This window comes from Pseudonaja textilis, chromosome 4 (assembly GCF_049901715.1).
Source record: "Pseudonaja textilis isolate UNSWEBS1 chromosome 4, rPseTex1.2, whole genome shotgun sequence".
In the NCBI taxonomy this organism is placed as follows: Eukaryota; Metazoa; Chordata; class Lepidosauria; order Squamata; family Elapidae; genus Pseudonaja; species Pseudonaja textilis.
In genome coordinates, this window is record NC_141993.1 from 24,218,536 (window position 1) to 24,238,661 (window position 20,126).

A 20,126-nucleotide genomic window follows, 5' to 3' on the forward strand; every position below is an offset into this window, starting at 1 on the left:
ATTAATGATTCACCTGTGGAGGTGGTTAGCAACATCAAGTTTCTAAGTGTGCTGCTTGGTCGCTCAACAGTGAGATACTGGTGAAGTAGACTTAGCAGCACCTGCATTTTCTGTGTCGCATCAGAAAAGTTCATCTTCGTTCTCCTGCCCTTACCACATTTTATAGAGGGACGATCAAGAGCATCCTGTCATATTGCATTACGGTCTGGTTTGGAAGCATTATTGCTTCAGACAGGAAAGCTGTGCAGAGTGTGGTGAGGATGGCAGAAAAGATCATTGGTAGTTCACTTCCTTCTATCCAGGACATGGCAGATAAGCGATGCTTGAGCAGGGTCTGCAGTATTGTCTGGGACACCACGCATCCTCTTCATGACCTGTTTTGCTTGTTTTACCTCCTGGGAGGAGGCTTCATGGTATCCAAAGGAGAACATCTAGATCCGGGGTGTCAAACTGGCGGCGGCCCGTGGGCCGGATGCATCATGCGCAAGCCATGCCCACCCTGGCTCTGCAAAGGCAAAAAAGGTCATGATGCATCACAATACATCACATGACGCGATCGAGTTTGACACCCATGGTCTAGATTCAGTCAATTTTGTTGCACATAGCATCAACATTGTAAACTCTCAAGTTTCTTCTTTCTATTACGTATTCAAAATGGACAGAGATTATATTAATATATATTAATGTGTGTGTGTGTGTTAATATATGGCACAGGTATATATGTATATAGTATGTATGTGAAGTATGGTTTTGGGTAGATACATGCTTTCTCTTGAGAGCAGGCAACAGAATTTCATTTTTAATTTAATTAAAAATGAAATTCCAGTGTGCTTGCAGCAAAAAAATGACAAGTTATCTCCAAATTTGATAAATGTCAAATCATTTGTTCAGAATTGAAATGTAAGAATGCCTCTGGAAAAAGATATATTGTATTAAAAACTAACACAGTTCCCAAGCTTGTTCAAGAGAATGGTTTGTCTGTTTCCATATAACAAAGATATAGAGTTAATAGATATTTATCCATTTTCAAAATGAAATTACTTCTCTTCCTACTGTAGAAACCAAGATTAGATGATAGCCATTTTCCCATGGAACTGTTTATATTGTCCTACAAAAAAAGTAAATTACCTTTCTTAAAGATGATAAACCTTTCTGTATCCCAGCATCCTCATGGTTTGTTATGGAGAAAGTTAGATAATCAGAAGAACTAGTTCTGTTAAATCATGTATACCACCAAACAAGATGAGCAATATGGTTAGGTTTACACTGACCAGTAATCTTGGAAGTAGGTAGCAGTACCTGAATAATGTTGGTTTTTAATATCTCAAGAACTAAACCAAGTTAGACCTTGAACAGAAAATCTTCAGGAAACTTCAGTTTATCAAGTTGCGTTTAAAAAAGCAATCCCAGAAGCTGAACAAGACAATTATATAGACGTGTGAATGAAATCACTAGGAGTCCAGCTTAACTCAAGGAAATCTTTATCTTCTACAAAAGAAGAAAGAACAGAACATGGCTGTCTGAAAATGCACCTTTCAGTGTTGCAGTTGGATCGCAGCCTTAGGGAACCTTCACCCTCAGATGAATATCCCAATGAAATAAATCCACATTTCCCTTAAATTGTTGCAGATTTAAATTATTTAATTTTGCAGCAGCTGCCTAATGACAGATAATCTAAGATTAATCTGGTGTTTTCTTTTGCAGATCTGCAAACATGTCATTGAAAAAGAGATAAAAATAACTGTGCTGGATCTGAGGTGATACAGAGAGAAGAATGCCTTTGGTAAAACATATGGCCAAAGGAAAACAAGGCTGCCAGGTTTTCCTAGTGTTTTCCAAGTTACTGACATTTTATATTTGTATGTTCTGAATTTAACAATTTGATATTTATTGCCCTTTTCTCATTTTGAAGTTATTTCATTGTACAGTCAAAATGAAGCTCACGGTGACATTCAGTCCGGGTATGTTATTTTATTGGAACAATATGACAATAAAGTGAACTTGACACAATGACAGTCTTGACCCCTTTGCAATTTTTTTTTCTCCCCCCTCCTCTGGAGTATATATGATTGTTTTCCTGCCCTATAAGTATTCTAAGGGGTGTCTAAGTGTGACATGTGAATGTTTGCAGCATGTTTAAAAATACACTAGCTATAAAATAGAATGGGAAATATGGAAAAAAGAACAGACTCACTAACAGGAACAAAGCAGATTCTGCTGAGAAACACAGGGAAAAACTGCTCAAATAATAAAGTGAACTATGAATGTGTGAGCTCACAAACACCAGTTCCTTCTATTCAATTAGCTTCAGTCCCAAACACCTGCTGTAGCATTACTAAAGGGCCAGTGTTGCCTCCCTATAAATTCACTGTAGAAGAAAGAACCTCAAAATAATACTGATTTTTCTGAGTCAGAGCAGGTAGAAGTCAGAGGACACGGAGAACTGAAAACTAGATATAACCAGAAGACTTAGGGAGGAATGGCAAACAATTCTACTTATACATAAATTACAATGTGTCTAAGTCTTAAATGTAAAAAATAGCTGCTATCTTTATGTGTTCTCCAGTGGATGATTAAGGACAAACTTCCTTTAATCAAGGTTCAGGTTATTCACTATTGATAGACCTTTAATGCAAATATCGACTAGTATAATGTTGATCTGCCATGTCTCACTCTTTTTCCAGAGGAGAAGGAATACTATTTACTCCAAGTAGAGTATGAAAAAGTTGAGATTTATTAATAAAAATTCAAAGCACCTGAAAAGCATGTTTACAATTCTTTCCTCCTCTGCCCCCTAAAAACCTCAAATACATCTTATTGGAAACCCAGCTAATTGTACGGAAGGTACTTGGGGTAGGCTAATTAGAATATTTTTCACAGAAGGGGAAGCAACTCAAAAGCATTTGCGGTGAACAATGGATGGGCCAGCTTCATCGTACTCTGGTTTGCTGATCCACATCTGTTGGAAGGTAGAAAGAGAAGCAAGAATAGATCCTCCAATCCAGACCGAATACTTGCGCTCAGGTGGAGCAATAATCTGAAGGAAAAGGATTGAACAGATCTAATTGAATCACTTCAAACAGACAATGTTACAGATTATGCAGGCATCATTTTTCACAGAAAGCGTTGCAAAACTGGTAACAGAGACTTCATATCTGTAGGTAGTTATGTATCTAACCCAAGCAAATGTGTTTATTTTTGATGTTGTTGTACATCTAAGGGTGAGATTACACAAATCATTTTGGACAGAAAAATGAACTATACTCAGTTCCTTTAGACTCTTACAGAAGTTATCTACTCTGGTTGCATTGCTTATCTATTGTAATCTATGAAGATTCTGCAAAAACGGGAACCTTTTTCACGAGGTTCTCTGTGGATAAAGAAACATGATACGTACTGAAAAAATGATACTGGCAAGTTAAATCCAAGCACTACTGATGTGATGAATCTCCTTATGGGAACTTTCTTTCAACATCTACATGTTCAGCTAAGGAATTTAATTTATCCCAATGAAATGGTTAAAAACAAAATACCATCGATAATTCATTTTGATTTTAAAATATGAAGTTAAATCCAAATTTGCTTATTTCAATTTATAATTTTCATTTTTATCCAAGATTCCTTTTGCTGGAATGTTAGTGCTTTGCGCTGCATTTTGTTCGCGTTTTTATTGACTTGTATTTGAGTGCATATTGCTGCATCCCCTCGTGTGGCTACTGTAAGATGAAATCCATTTCATACTGAAGATCCAATTTTCTCAAGGCAAAATAAAAGTGTCCGAGCCAAAGGAAAGTAAAAATAATTTTAAATTATAAAATCAAATCAAACAAAAAATACATTTTCAATAACCATTCCCAGTTCAGGGGCAGAACTGAGAAAATGTTCGGTTTAGGATTTTTTTTGTGCCATCAGCTCACTGATGACTCCCAAATATTGCTGAACTACAATTCCCAGAGGTCCTAGCATGGCTAGTGATGAGGATGCTCACAGCTGCATTTCACCAACATCTGGAACATAGCAGATTCCTCATCTCTAAAAGTCCTGACATATCATGTAAACATAGCCATCTCTGGCACTGTGAATTATGCAGTGATCAATCAAACTATACCTTTATTTTCATAGTGCTAGGAGCCAGGGCAGTGATCTCCTTTTGCATACGATCTGCAATGCCAGGATACATGGTGGTCCCACCAGATAGGACATTGTTTGCATAAAGGTCCTTTCTGATATCTATATCACACTTCATGATGCTGTTGTAGGTAGTTTCATGAATGCCGGCAGATTCCATACCTGAGGAGGATTTCAAAAGGAAACCCTTGTTAAATATTCTAAAATAACAAATTAAACTTGTTAAATCTTTTGACTTGTCACTTCAGAATGATTTACAATCAAATGTTGAAAGTATTTATAACTTTTTACAAATAGAGAAAACAGAATCTGAAATAAAATTGCATGAGAACTTTATACAGGTAGATTTATACATTTTAAGATTGCTGAATACCAGAAATCTGGATGGACAAATTGACTTTTTTATAGATGTCAAAGGGTAGTCCTGTCAGATGATATGGTATGATGATAGGTGATGGGTGGGTGGGTGGGTGGATGATAGATTAGATAGATATTGGATGGATAGATATGATAGATTAGATGGATGGATGGATGATAGATACGATGGATGGATGGATGGATGGATGGATGGATGGATAGACAGACAGACAGACAGACAGACAGACAGACAGACAGACAGACAGACAGATAGATATAGATGGATGGATGGATGGATAGATGATAGATAGATAGATAGATAGATAGATAGATAGATAGATAGATAGATAGATAGATAGATAGATAGACAGATAGATAGACAGATAGATATTGTGTAGATCAACACTAGAGGCAATATGGTGTAGTGGTTAAGACACCAGGGTAGAAACAAAGAGGTTGTGAATTCCAGTCCTGCCTTATTCCCAGGAGCCAGCTGGATAACATTGGGCCAGTTATTTTCTCTCAGTACTAGAAACCACTTCCAAAAAGCCTTGGCAAGAAAAATTCAGGAACTAGTCTAGGCAGTCACCAGGAACCAAAACTGACCTGGAGCACACAAAAATATAACATTATGTGTATATATCAACGTACCAATGAAAGAGGGTTGAAAGAGGGTCTCTGGGCAGCGGAATCGCTCATTCCCTATAGTAATCACCTGACCATCAGGTAACTCATAGCTTTTTTCGAGGGACGATGAAGAAGCAGCAGTGGCCATCTCATTTTCAAAATCCAGGGCAACATAACAGAGTTTCTCCTTAATGTCACGGACAATTTCACGCTCAGCTGTGGATGAAATTTGAAGAAGAGATGCCTGCATGAACTCCTGTTCCATCAGATACAAGAAAAAAAATGCAGACTTGTGGTGTTTGCTTTAGCTGTAGTTTAATATTTATGCTGACTGAAACTAAATAAACCAATTCAACATTCAGCATTTTTATCATAAATGTATTATCCTGAAAATACTCTGAATTGCCAAACATTTTTAATTTTGTTTTTCTTTAATTTGTCAAAATTAATCGTTCTAGATGGGCTTGTCTAAGTTCAGGAATTAAGAGGATTGGAAAATAAAACCTACTATTTGGTTGCTACTATTTGGTTGCTATTGTATTGCAAAGTGTCAGATTCAGGCCTGAAAGTCTAGGTCCACGGGTGAAGATCCATTTCAATTGATTTATTCAACTCAATTGAATTGATTTATTGCTAAACAACTTAGGCATAGAAACCTGCTTGGAGTTAAATAAGGGTCCACAGAATTCAAGGGGAGGGGGAATAGAACTTGTGGCCACATAAGGATTCTATGCTGATTCCTTTCTTTAAATTCCACCTCCAGATTCTCCATTCCTCCTACAAAGTGTTTCAATTTCAATATTTAAGTTTCAATATTAAAAAAGAAAAACCCTATCCAATTTTAAATATTTGAATTTAAATTTAAGCAGTATTTTTCCATGAGCTTTTTTGGCTGGGGGATATATATATATTTGGGATATATATATATATATATTTGGCACATTCTATTCTATGCCCTAAAGAAGACTTCCTGATTGCAGGGCTAGTAGCTACATGAAAAATGACAGCGTGAAATGAGAGCACCATCCCTGTGTGATAAAATTCCCCTTCTTCCCCTTCTTGTTCTTTCTCTTTCTCCAGTCCCCTGAAGCACCAAACTGCTTAATGAGGTTCTCCAAAGCCCTGGAACTGGTATGCCGTAATAAGATAATAAGGATAATAAGAAATCTATCCTACACGAGGATAGACACTATTGATTACAATCCTCTATGAACAAGGATCCCTAGTTCAAAGCCTGTAAGATGCAGCAGGGATTGTCTTTAGTATACAATTCTGATTTTATGTCCCCAAAGGCCATAGGTTAGCAGACAATGATTCAGATGTAAAGAAATGTAGCAATGCAATTTCTCATCCTGTGCCAAACTACAGTATAATTAAAATTACTCTTTGCATAAAATAATTTATTGCATCTGGATAAGTGCCAATTTCTGCTCCATTTTTTTCAAACTGTAACTAGGGGATTTTTTTCTTGAGGTTTCTGAGAAACAAGCTGTGGGTTTGTCAGGAAAACAGTATAAAAGGCAACACATTTTCCTCTAAAGAGAATTTGGCACCAGCTTATGCAAGGAACAAGTTCAGTGATCTGTCTGTATTCTGACTGCCAACAACAGTCCATTTGAATCCAGTCTCTAGGCCACTCTTTTGAAATACGGATAACATGTACCAAATTTTACATCAGGAAAATATATAAATTGGATTCCTTATGAGAATATTTGAAAAATAATTTGTTTTATAATACACAGTAGGAGCATATAAAGCTCTATGTCAGGGAAGATCATATGTAATTTCCTTACCAGTAGTAACAAATGAATAGCCACGTTCTGTCAAGATTTTCATGAGGTAGTCGGTAAGATCACGGCCAGCCAGGTCCAGGCGCATGATAGCATGGGGCAGAGCATAGCCTTCATAGATTGGCACATTGTGGGTGACACCATCACCAGAGTCGAGCACAATCCCTTGAGGGAACACAAAACAGGTTTTGATTGCCTTCAAGTCAACTCACTCTCATTCATGTTCTAAAGACCAAAGCAGGTTCTCATTCTTACCTGTTGTACGTCCAGAGGCATAGAGAGACAGAACAGCCTGAATAGCAACATACATGGCTGGGACATTGAAGGTCTCAAACATAATCTGAAAATGATAGGAAAAAAATGAATAAATCCTTCCCTTGGCTTATTTTAATTTGAACACCCATAGGCCATTTTTCTAAACCAGGCATTGGGCTTGCAATGTTATAAAATATTTTGTAACTATATTTAATAGTCATTGACAGTAGATGCTTATTAGAGGTATATAACTACACGTCCCACAATTCTGCGGTTCTATGCAATTACTGATATAATAGGCCATAAGGCCATTCTCAATCTCTGAGGGAAATGGGAAGTTTAGAAATAGGACATGTAAATAGATGACAGGCAGGCAGGCAGACAGACAGACAGACAGATGGTAGATGATGAGAGAGAGTCACTTCAATTGTGAGATGGGCCATGTATAAATATGATAGATGATGATGATGATGATGATGCATGTGTGTGTGAGAGAGGGGGGAGGGAGGGGGAGAGAGAGCGGGGGGGAGAGGGAGAGGGAGAGAGATCAGCCGTGTTTGGCAGTTCATCAATTTTTCCATCTTTGTTTGACTATTTTACTTTTAAAGGAGTTTATTTTTAATTTTCTGCTGGAAAATCACAGCAGATTTTCTTGAAAGCCCTGTGGGCCACATGGAGCTAACTGTTTGTCAAATTGATGAGGCTGATTGGCGTTCTTTGACTTACTGGGTCACAATTGTGCGGACTGATAAAATTACCATTTAAAACATTGGAAAGCTTATTCACAAGCAGCAAGGATGACATCCGAACTATATGTACTGATTAAGAGCCAAACATAGCATCTGAATTTTATCTGAATCTAGTTTGTGAGAAATTTGCTTGCCTGAACAAAGATCAAAAATTAGAAATAGAAGAAATGGTCTCTTGTTATATCTGCTTCATGAACAAGTAATTCCAAACTCAAAGACAATTTCAGAAGGAATACAGGAATTTGTAAAAAGGAAGGAAGGAAGGGAGGAAGGAAGAAGGAGGGAGGGAGGGAGTTATTAATGAGACAGTAGTATTATCTGAATATCTTGGCTCCATTCTTTTCCTCAAAAACATAAATATGGATCACATTCCACAGGTGTATAGGGTAGAAACACCACTTTGGCAGGTTCTATTTATTTTTATTTTATTTATTTTGTCAATTGCTTACAAGATAATAGGTATAAGTAAAAACATAGTTATGAGTACATGGATACTGTTGAGGTAATTCCCCATTAGGAGAATGAGCGCATACAGGGAGATGTATAGAGAGTAGTGTTGGAATAATACACACAGAGCACACAGATACACTGTACAGTAAATGTAGGTTTTTACTTCCAGAAAGGTTTAAGCAAAGTCCAAAATAAGCAGTCCAAAGTCATTCACAAGTTAAATCAGTCAGTTTTCAATCCAGGGATAATCCAAATATCAAATTCCAGTGTCAAAAACAGTTCGGTATCAGACTTACATTAAATCTAGGAATATCAGTCAATTAGGAAAAATGGAGGAACAGCAATACTTTCCAACAGAAGGAAACAGAGATACACTCACACTCTCTTCTGAGACTGACCAAGACAAACCAGGTTTCTGGCTCCATCTTATGGCTGTTTGAGTAACCACACCCAATTGCAGTTTTTAGCATGCTCTTAAAGAGACAGTTTTAAAATGTTTATCCTGGTTTATATATTTCTAACCCAAATAACTGTTAGGTGACTCATATTCCTAACAGATACATAGAGGAAAAATTTAAAATAAAAGAAACAATAGGACAGGGACAGTAGGCACGTTGGTGTGCTTATGCAAAACATGATACTATATACCATTTACCTGTGTCATTTTTTCTCGGTTAGCCTTTGGATTCAAAGGTGCCTCTGTAAGTAAGGTTGGATGTTCTTCGGGAGCCACACGGAGCTCATTGTAGAATGAATGATGCCAAATCTGGAATAAATGGCAAAATGAACAGAATAGAATAGAATAGAATAGAATAGAATAGAATAGAATAGAATAGAATAGAATAGAATACTTTTATTGGCCAAGTGTGATTGGACACACAAGGAATTTGTCTTGGTGTAAATACTCTCAGTATACATAAAAGAAAAGATACTTTCGTCAAGAATCATAAGGTACAGCACTTAATGATAGTTATAGGGTACAAACAACAATCAAATCATACTAGGAAACAGTCAATATAAATTGTAAGGATACACCAACAAAGATACAGTCCTACAATCACAAGTGGGAGGGGATGGGTGATAAGGAGTGATGAGAAGATTAACAGTAATAGTAGGGTACACTTTGTAAGTAGTTGAATGGTGTTGAGGGAATTATTTGTTCAGCAGAATGATGGCTTTCGGGAAAAAACTGTTCTTGTGTCTAGTTGTTCTGGTGTGCAGTGCTCTATAGCGTCGTTTTGAGTGAAGGAGTTGAAACAGTTTATGTCCGGGATGTGAGGGGTCTGTAAATATTTTCACAGCCCACTTTTTGACTCGTGAAGGCAGGTGGGTAGTAATTGTTTTTTCTGCAGTCCAAATTAGTAGCATTATGAGAAACATCTCTAACTCAGCCCTACCCCCTGGACAATTTACCAAGAACAGCGTATAATGCATTTTGAGTTTCCAGAAAATGAGAAAAGAACCCTTCATCAAAGATATGTAAATGGAACTGAAAACATTAGAAACATTTTTGCCATAATAAAATTGTAAAAGTGAAGACATAATATGAAGCCATCTCTGATAGACATAGTTAAATCTTAGACAGATAGATTAAATCTATCACAATGGCAGTTTAAATACCTTCTCCATATCATCCCAGTTTGTGATGATACCATGTTCGATGGGATATTTCAGGGTCAGGATCCCTCTCTTGCTTTGAGCTTCATCTCCTACATAGCTGTCTTTTTGTCCCATGCCTACCATCACACCCTAAAAATTAAAAAAAAGAAGAAAGATACATGACCACATCTGTCTTGGAAGCAAACTGGGACAGAAAGCAAAGTTATTATCATTTCATAGCATTACTTTTCTCCAGAGTATAGCTATGATCCAGTATTCACCCACATTAAGCCACGGTTCGTGATTCCTTGACTGACATAATTATTGAGGTGTACATAACAACCAAACCAAAACCAAGTATGCCACAAGAGCAATTAGCAGAATAACCAAACACAGCATTGAGAATCATAATTATATATCATATAAGAGCTGAGGTGGAGCAATAGTTAGAAAGCAATACTGCAGAAGGCTACTTCTGCTGACTGCCAGCTGCGGGAAGTTCCAGGCTCAAGGTTGACTCAGCCTTCCATCTTTCCAAGGTCAGTAAAATGAGGACCCAGATTGTTCAGGGAAATATGCTGACTCTGTAAACCACTTAGAGAGGGATGTAAAGCACTGTGAAGCGGTATAGAAGTCTAAGCTATTACTAAGTGCTATTATATATATATTATATATTATTATATATAAATAATATAATATAATGATATGATACCATACAATACAATATGAGATGAGATGTGATGGTGATATGGCATAATATGACATGATGTATGATATTATGATATGATATGGTATGGCATGATATATAATTTATTCCTATATATATGGATCTTTGGTTGTTCGGGTTTTCTCCCACGTAACATTCGAAGTATCTAGGCAACGTTTCGATGAAGTCTCATTCATCATCTTCAGGCTTCTGTCTTCGGCTCTTCGGTTCATCTGTGATGAACACAATACAGAAGCCTGATGATGGCAGATGAGATTCTGCCAAAACGTTGCTACAACTTTAAAAGCACAACTACAATGACGTGGGAAAATACCCGAACAAAGCTGAATGCCATACATGTAAGTACCCGCGAAAACTTAAGAAAACATACACACACACACACACACACACACACACACACACACACGCACACACACTGTCCTGGATCACAACAGCTCTGAACCATTTAGCCTAATGTAACCTGAGATATTTTCAGTAATAGCTTTCTTGAATAAATGCTTTTCCCATTCCATTTACAGGAAACAAGAAGTGCTCTTTAGATTCTTCTGGGCTTTGCAACGTGAAATCCAATATTGATTACTCATCATTATTTTACAATCAATTCAATTTACATTCAGCTAATCAGGGTCCTAATAGAGAACAAAAGGGCCAGTCAACCAGGCCAGTTGAATAAGTATCTGCATAGAGTTTCTCTTCTGAACTGCATCCAGCAAATTATTCTGAAATAATTAGAAGTAAAGCTTTCCTCTTTTTTATATTTTTCCCTATTTTCATTCCTCCTATAATATGTCCTTGAGATAATCAATCTGTAGAAAAGCGTCAATTTTCTCACCATCTGTAGTATAAGTTACTCTGGCACTCCCTTTTGACCAAAGAAGAGAATAAAAACAATTCACTGAGATAAAATGAGCAGAGAGCCATCTGATGTAAACTTTGTACAGTCTTCAAGATTGTTCACTTTGTATTTGTATTTGCCCCGAATCAAGCCCATCTGTGTTTATATAGAAGTCAACCCATGTACCTCATATTAGATTTATTTCCAAATTATTGTATTTAAAATTGTAGCTTTTGGTAGAAAAAAAGAGAGGGTAATATTGAATCATCATCATCATCATCATCATCATCATCATCATCATCATCATCATCATCATCATCAATAGACTACAGTATAAGTACTCTTCATTTTACCACAAGAATTCATTAGACCATTTTATTGTCAGAATATCCGTGTGGGTAATTTCTGGTTTAGTTTGTAACCTGTACAGTCCTGATCAATTCCTACGTCCAGATCTGAGCAAGTATATTCTCCACTCTGTTCAGCTGATAAACAAATATAGCTTTATGTTTATTAATAATTAGTAAATTTGAAAATCAGCTAATGGCACAGAGGGGAGAAAAAAGCAGGGAAAGAAAGAAACGTAAACAAGGAAGAATGTAAAGTAGCTATAAATCTAAATCAAAAGGCACAGAACTTTTCAAAGCCAATGGAAACCATACAGTAGGCAATTAACATGGTTAATCCCAAAGGGAAGGGCCTTTGATTATTCCAGCTTTGAGCCATTTATGTATATAATGCCAGCTGAATAGGAAAACAGCAAATGGCCCTTCCTCTATTTTACCACATGAAGGAAACAATTTGGTGGACAGGGATGGTTTATTGAACATATGTCTCATATACTTCATTAAAAATTTCAGCAGCTTCAGATTTTTCATAAGCAATGACTCTGAAATGTAATATCCATGACTACTTAGAAAGGGGGAGTAAGTAATTTTATCAGATTTGTTGTTATTTTATATTTCATTTCCTGGCAATCCTAAGACACATCTTTACCATCATTTGTGTGTATCCCACCTCCCTTCATACTACTTAAAATATATTTGCTTTTTTGTAATCAAAAGCAACAACAATCTTCTCTGAAGAAGAAATGAAAAGAAGTTGCCAATTTCCTCAGAAAAATTGTTAATTTCTAAGATTGTCTATGGAGATTCTCAGTCATCCAGCTCATGGTTGTCCCAAATGTGCTTTTTTTAGGAAGCAACTGGACTTTTTTGTTTTGAAGACGTTTCACTTCTCATCCAAGAAGCTTCTTCAGCTCTGACAGGATAGTGGAGAATGGAAGGATTTATATTCCTTGCAGACAGCTGCTCGTTTGCATCCTTTTAGAGGGTCGTTGAAGCACTTGGAGGTTTATCTGTGTCCTCAGAATATAAATCCTTCCATTCCCCACTATCCTGTCAGAGTTGAAGAAGCTTCTTGGATGAGAAGCAAAATGTCTTCAAAAGAAAAAACGAAGTCCAGTTGCCTCCTAAAAAAGCACCTTTGGGACAATTTCTAAGACATCTGTTCAAGAATCTGACTGAAAAGTCCTCTTTATATCAACTGCAGTAATCTAAGATAAATGACATGAGGGTGGTGTCATGGAGTTGAGCATGTCTACAAGTTTCCCATAGTTTCATTTCAAATGACTCCTTTGATTTCTTTGCTAAGCCACTGAATCATTTACCTGATGCCTTGGACGTCCTACGATGGAAGGGAAGACAGCCCTGGGAGCATCGTCACCAGCAAATCCTGCCTTACATAGGCCAGAGCCATTATCGCAAACCAGAGCCGTGCTGTCCTCTTCCTCACACATCTTCTAGAGTCACTTACTAAGACTTTCCACACAGGTATTGTCCTACAAAGAGAAGGGAGAAGATCCAATGCAAATATCCAGTCAATAAAAGACAGCTGAAGATGCATTAAAATATATAGCTTCACTTTCTGTTTGGATAGGCACAGGGAAATCAAAGAGCAATAAAGGAATTGCTTAAACTCTTAACTTAAACTTTCTAACTTAAAGGAGAAGAGAGGCACTTGACACAATACTCCTAAAAGCAACCTGATTAATTCTAGATGGGAGAGCTAGATGTTGGGAGATGCAGCTCAGCAAACTCTGGGGGTTTCATCTGCTTAACTTAAAACTAGTTCTATTTTTTAACTTAATGAATGAGTTTGAGCTCATTTGAGCTGTACCTGGCCTGCAGAAATCAAAATGAGCACAAGATGGCAGCAAGGAGATTAAGACTACTTTAGCTCTTTGGCTAATCTTCTTGATTTTTGCAACCTAGATAAGGTAACCTGAGCAAAAATTGATTACCCGTATGATAAAGCTGCAGTTTGCACAGTTTGGTCTAGTGGTTAAGGCACCAGGCTAGAAACCAAGGACTGTCTGAACTCTAGTTCTGCTTAGGCAAGAAAGTCAACAGGATGGCTTTAGTCCAGTCTCTCTCTCTCATCCCAATCCAATTCTTGAGGTTGCTGTTGTGGAGGAATATTAGGTATATTCATTGCTTTGAGTTATTTATAAAAATAGTAAAGTCAGTAATTAAAAAAAAAAGGTAGTAATGCTTAAAATGTATTAAGACAGCATATAAAAAAGGATTAAAGCTTCCCCTACCGTTTGTTAGCCCTTTAATATAAAGCTTTATTTTAAGAAGCAGAATGAATAAAGTGCATCTTTAAGGCATGGTTTTCAAAACTTGCAGAAAAAGAACAGAACGTGGTTTCTGAGTGCAGAAAATTTACCCTTCCTGATCATTTTCAACTTTCGTTCTAAAATATATAAATTTCTCATTTGATGAGGAAGAGAAAGATATAATTTCTTCCAGGTAGCTGATGGCTTTTATATCTAATTATCCCCTCTCCCCATTTCATCCCTACAAAAATTAGCTTACTACCTCTTACATGTTTCCTACATTATCCCAAAAGAGAATAATGGATGGACATGTATTTAAAAAACTGAGAAAAGTAGATCATCAGATCATAGCCAACATATTTTAGTGAGCTTGAGTTGAGGTCAAATCTCAGACCTTCTCCAACATCACAGGCAGGATATCTCACAATCTTTTTGTTGTGATTCAAAATATGTGAATAACACCAAGAGAGAAAAGTAACACACCTCAAAAATCAGAGATGTAGGCAATTAAGTTTTTTGCTTTATTGATTGCTTAACATTTAAAAGGAATAACTAAAAATAGCCAGAAAGGCATGGGATAGGTTGATAACCAGATAATTGTCTATCAATAATTGTCTATCACCAATCAATAATTGTCTATGAGATAATTGTCTATCACCAGATAATTATCTATCAAATGTAGATAAGTTGATTATCAAGGCTGGGTTTCCCACATTATATGTGATGTGGAGATTCAAAGAGAAGAGGATTTTATTGGATTGCGTCTGAAGAAAAGGACACATATTGGAAGATAGAAAATGGGGGCACATGGAAAGGTTGGTGGGACCTCCCCCACATGTACCTATTCTCCGTGATTTTTATTGCATTTTCTTCCCTCAAAGATTCGTGGTGATGATATTCCAATGTGTTTCCCATCACAACAAATTTGCTATATTATAACAGTTTGTCCTCATACGGCTTTAGATCAGTTTGGGATTCAAATTATTGTACTACCGGTTCTGTGAGTGTGGCTTGGTGAGCTAGACGTGGTAGGCATGGCAGGGGAAGGTTACTGCAAAATTCCATTCCCTCCCCAGTCCCTACTCCATTAACCTGCTTTCCAGCTCCGTCCTCCTGTACAGGGCAACAAAAGAAGACCCAGCCAATCAGCTGGGACTCGGGAGGCAGAGAATAGATGGGGATAGGACAGTCAGAGGTATTTTCTGGTTCTCTGAACTATTCAACCGCTACCGGTTCTCCAGAACTGGTCAGAACCTGCTGAATACCACCTCTGCTTTAGATCCTGAAATCTGTTGAATGTGTTACTGTGGTTGTGTGAGAGAACCTGATACAAATGTTTTCTCAGCCAGGAGATTAAAAATACACATTTATGAACAGAAAATAAAAATTGAGCTCTTTTTAACAGCTTACAGTAGGACAAGTGAATTAGTGTGAGTTCAGTTTATGGATACAGTAGTGAAAATCTCACATTTGCAAATAATGATTTGTCTTTTTTGCAGGGGAAACCCACCTCAAAAATGTAATGTTGAACAAATCCGGTGTTGAATATTCTGTAGTAAAATTGCTTTTTATTCGCCATTACTTTTTTGAAAGGGTAAAATGTATACTGGAAAGAAAGAAAAGAAAAAAAGAAAAAAAAGAAAAGAAAAGAAAAGAAAAGAAAGAAAGAAAGAAAAATAATTTTCCAGAGAAATGCTGAAAAAATGCATTTTATGAAGATTATTCACTTACTGATAAACATTTACTAAAAACCCAGAATCTGCACCTATGCTGAAAACATCTGGCGGATTGGGAACAAACTATTTCCTAATTAGGAAACAAAGCCTTTTAAAAGCCTGTTTTTGGAAGAGAGTAGAAAAGGTCAAGGGTTCCTTGCCTCAAACTCTACTCAACTGAGCCAAAAAGGGAAATAATATCCTTAAAGGGAGGGGGAAGAAGGGAATGCTGCATTTCTGTTAGAGCATGGGGAACTCCAAATAAAAACCATATTTAGTAACTTCCCAAGCTCAGGGAAAATCAGGGAAACCAAACATTTAAGGCAAGACTTTTAATGATAGCCAAGCAGTCATTTTCAGCTCTAGGAAAATCACAGTAACTGGCAGAGCCCAGAACTCAGCACTAAACCTGCAAACATACATTGTGTGTTATAAGGTCTGCAAATAATTGTTGTATTTATATACACAAAGTTAAGCACAATCCCAGCACTCCCGCAGCCATGGTATACAACAACAAACACAAACTCTATTATAAAGTCATTGATTGTCATCAATAGGATTACCAGATCTGAGCTGCAAACTTCTGAACTACAAAAAGCCAGAAAGTGATTAGAATTTTCTGTGCTTTTTAATTCCATCTTGTGGTTTCCTGATTTTTGGAAATCACATCTAATAATCTTAAGGCATTGCTTGCTTGGACTAATTACAACAATAACACAGCAACAATGCCACTTTCTAGCCAAGCAAGCTACATATGTCAGAACAAAATATGTGCTACATGATAGCAATATAACTGAAAATCTACAGTGAAGCAATTGAAAAACACACCAAACAAATCAGTTCAAGAATAAGGGGAATAATTCAAATTCCACTTTAATATCTGTATTAGTTTCCCTTTAAACAGATTAGTCTCCACTGGCCAAGAATTCTGCAAAAATGTGTAACCACGGGAAAGGTTCGGGGTTTTGTGTTACCTTGACTTAAATTGTGTTCATACAGTCTTCTAGACAATCAATCAATCAAAGTCATAGACCAACAGACTTCTAGACAATAAAACAACTTGTTTGCAGTGATGGTAAATCCAGGGTTATTATTTGTAAACCATGGCTCATTACTAACAATCCATTATTATCAAAAATACGACTTATCACAGCTTACAGATCTCAGGAGTGGAGTTCATGTGTTAAGCAAACCTGAAGCATACAAGCCAGGTTATGGCTTTACATTTTACCATGTGTGAAGTCAGTCTTTGAGAAATCGAAGTGGCAATGAACCCAAAGACAATGAAGAAAAGACGGTGTGCAGTGAACATCTGAATGTGCATAAATACCACCACTCTCTTGCTTCACTGAATCCTAATATTAGCTATTATTATGTATAATAATTTAATTAAAGTTAAAATAATGATGCTGAAAATAAAAATAGTATGCAACAGATATGCATAATTTACCAAAACATGTAAATTAAAATAGTAGGAAGTTATATTGTATCACTGAGACAAATGACATTTCTGTTCTTCATATATATTTGTGTCTGGATTAATAAGATATAGAGGAACAGAGTTCCATAGACCTCCACTGCAAATTCCTTCTCTCTCTCTCTCTCTCTCTCTCTCTCTCTCTCTCTCTCCCTCCCTCCCTCCCTCCCTCCCTCCCTCCCTCCCTCTCTCTCTCTCTTTCTCCCCTCCTCTCTCCCTTTCTTCCTCTGTTTCCAGTATGAGGGAAATTACCTTTTAATATCTACTAAAAGTAAATAGGAAAAGTGTCTGTCTTGAATCATGCCACACAAGAGACAGATAACAGACAATCAGAGTTGGAAGGGAACTTGTAGGTTATCTAGTCCAACCCCTGCCCCACCCAAGCGGGAGACCCTGCACCATTTCTGACAAATGGCAGAAATGGCAGACTTTTGGACTCGTTACAAGCCTATATTTGGTTGACACTTATAAGCATTCCCTTCAATTATTTTTTGCAGCATTTACTGCTCAGAATTAATCTTAGCTGTCATTGAAGTATTAATGGGGGGGATGGTATGTTTACTTCTAGTGAACTCTCACCTAAGAATAACCTCTATTCTTGTACTTAAAGAGCACAGCAGGCATTTCCATGCAAAATAAACATCAAGCAACACAGGTTGTTACTTACATAGGCCTTTGAGGCAACTGAAGTCAAAGTTAGCCACTGCCTTTTTGGTAATGCAGCTGTCAACTACTATATTTATTTATTTATTTTATTTTATTTTGTCAAGCAATTATAAGATAACAGGTATAAGTATAAACATAGTTATGGATACATGAAATGGATACATATAAGACAAATAAAAATAAAAATTAACAATAGGACAGAGATGGGAGGCACGTTGGTGCACTTATGCACATCCCCTACAGACCTCTTATATATCCTTAGATCCCAGGCTTCTGGTTTGTCTGAGATGTGAGAATTCAAATGAAGGTTTGAAAAAGACTGTACCAAAAATGAAAAACCTTTCTCAGCTCCGCAATGAAAAACTGACTTCATGGTTTGTAGTTACAGCTTCCAAAATGAAGCCTTGTATTATGGATCAGTTTGAACTGCATCAAGTCAAGAGCAGGGAACTGTCCACCACAAAAGATCATAGTACAGAAACAGATGGAAAGCTGTACAGCAAATTCAATTGTGCAAAACCTGTTAACCCTACTACTATTTTATCCCCGCAATTTTAAGGATGGAAAGAAAATATGAAAATGAGACAAATGCAGAAATCAAATGCAGTAAATCTTCTTTCAACCTCACTGATTTCAGCAGGAGAAAACCGTTTGCAGGATACTTAAATCTTTAAAGGAGTTAAAAATGCTTAACTATCCACACAATCCTATGTAGCTTCCATATTCACTCAGAAATGAGTTTCCCTCTATTAGATGCTTCACCCCGCAACAAAATGTCTAACGCAGGGGAATCATTTCTATGGAGTTCAGTTATAGTGTTACTTCCTGGTAAATCTGCAGAGCCTAGGGCTGTGGAGAAATGGTGCTTCTTTCTTCTGAACCCGAGAGCAAAATCCTATTAACTGTATTATGCAGCTGAGACAGAGATTGAAGAGCCTCCCCAATTCTTAACTCAGAAGACAGTTTCCACGTTCTTCCCTCTATCCTGGGTTTAATGCCACTTACCCTTCTCAGCTCAGGGCCTGCCGTCCTGGGATGGTGCACTGAAAAATGGCATATTCTCTGACTATATAGCCTGTCTCCTCCCACCAGCTCACCAAACAAGGAGCAAACCCAGTCTCCATCTCCATCTCTCTGTCAAACAGAACCATATAGGGGCTTCTCCGCAAATCCTTCAGTTCTGGGTGGCTGCTGGTTGCTCGGTCTCTTCCCCTCGGCATTCCTTCCTGCTGTTCACAAAGCAAGGAGAGAGAAAGTTTTGGCTGCCTGCTATATAAACACGACGAGAATCCAGGCTGGCTGCTACTGAAAGTTTCCTGGGGTGTTTTGGGGCATCAAGGACAGTTTCTGGCACGGAGTAGATGCTTTGGCAAGATCCACGTGTACATAGTAACTGTCAATGGAGCACAAGAGGAGTCATTAATCCTGCCGAGGCTCCATACTGGAAAGATCTCATTCACAGAGAAGGGATTGCGGGGGGGGTTGGATCAAACATTAGATCTGCCAGAAAGATTAATGTCTCCCGTTGTGCACAACAGGAAAGCAAAGCTGTGATATGATTTTAGTACTACGTGGCCGCCGAGAAAAGCAGTAATGCAGAGCAAATGCCTTATCAAACATATGACTAAGAGATATTCTGGGTTATAATAGTCAAAACAAAAGGAAAACTATGCTCATGATGTACCATATTAAAAAACATGGATTATTGCCATCCCAAAAGGGCTGCTTCCGAAAGGCAACTTTATTTTCTTGAGTTTTGTTTTGTTTTTTCCTTTGAAAATGTTTTACTTCTCACCCAAGAAGCTTCTCCAGTTCAAAAGCATCTTTAGGAGAACCATAACCTGAATGATTGAGAATCTCCATAGGCGTGGATTATTGTCTGTTTTATAGATTAAAAACCAGGAGAATTTTAGATTTACTCTGAAGTAAATCCCAGTGTTTGCCACTAACTTTAATTGAAATAAGCAACCCAACATCTCCATCAATGATATCTGTCATTGGTTTATAAGTTGTGGCCAATCTCTGTTCCTTTTTGAGCTGTGAGCGGTATGGCTGCTGGTATCTTAATATCTTTCCTCACACCCCTTAAAATCCAAGAGCCTCTTTAAAAATTTACTAAAGGTTTATAGCC

The 20,126-nt window shown here is 37.3% G+C and overlaps 2 protein-coding genes across 7 annotated transcripts in view; one reads left to right on the top strand and one right to left on the bottom strand.

Annotated features, from left to right (window-relative positions):
- Nucleotides 1-2,015, top strand: part of STAMBPL1 (STAM binding protein like 1) — a 55,621-nt gene extending 53,606 nt beyond the window's left edge. For all 6 annotated transcript variants that reach the window (XM_087932384.1, XM_087932381.1, XM_026710476.2 and 3 more), the window contains exon 11: nucleotides 1,705-2,015. In XM_087932384.1, the coding sequence (XP_087788510.1) occupies nucleotides 1,705-1,761 (57 nt within the window). In that variant the 3' untranslated portion in view covers nucleotides 1,762-2,015. The remainder of the gene's footprint in view (nucleotides 1-1,704) is intronic.
- On the bottom strand, nucleotides 1,957-19,037 carry ACTA2 (actin alpha 2, smooth muscle). Its single transcript, XM_087932385.1, has 9 exons — nucleotides 19,001-19,037; nucleotides 13,187-13,357; nucleotides 9,977-10,105; nucleotides 9,012-9,122; nucleotides 7,158-7,242; nucleotides 6,906-7,067; nucleotides 5,137-5,328; nucleotides 4,109-4,290; nucleotides 1,957-3,037 (listed from the first exon to the last, which is right to left on the bottom strand). The coding sequence occupies exons 2-9, from the start codon at nucleotides 13,313-13,315 to the stop codon at nucleotides 2,894-2,896; spliced, it is 1,134 nt and encodes a 377-aa protein (XP_087788511.1). The 5' UTR covers nucleotides 13,316-13,357; nucleotides 19,001-19,037; the 3' UTR covers nucleotides 1,957-2,893.
- Nucleotides 19,038-20,126: the final 1,089 nt, after the last annotated feature.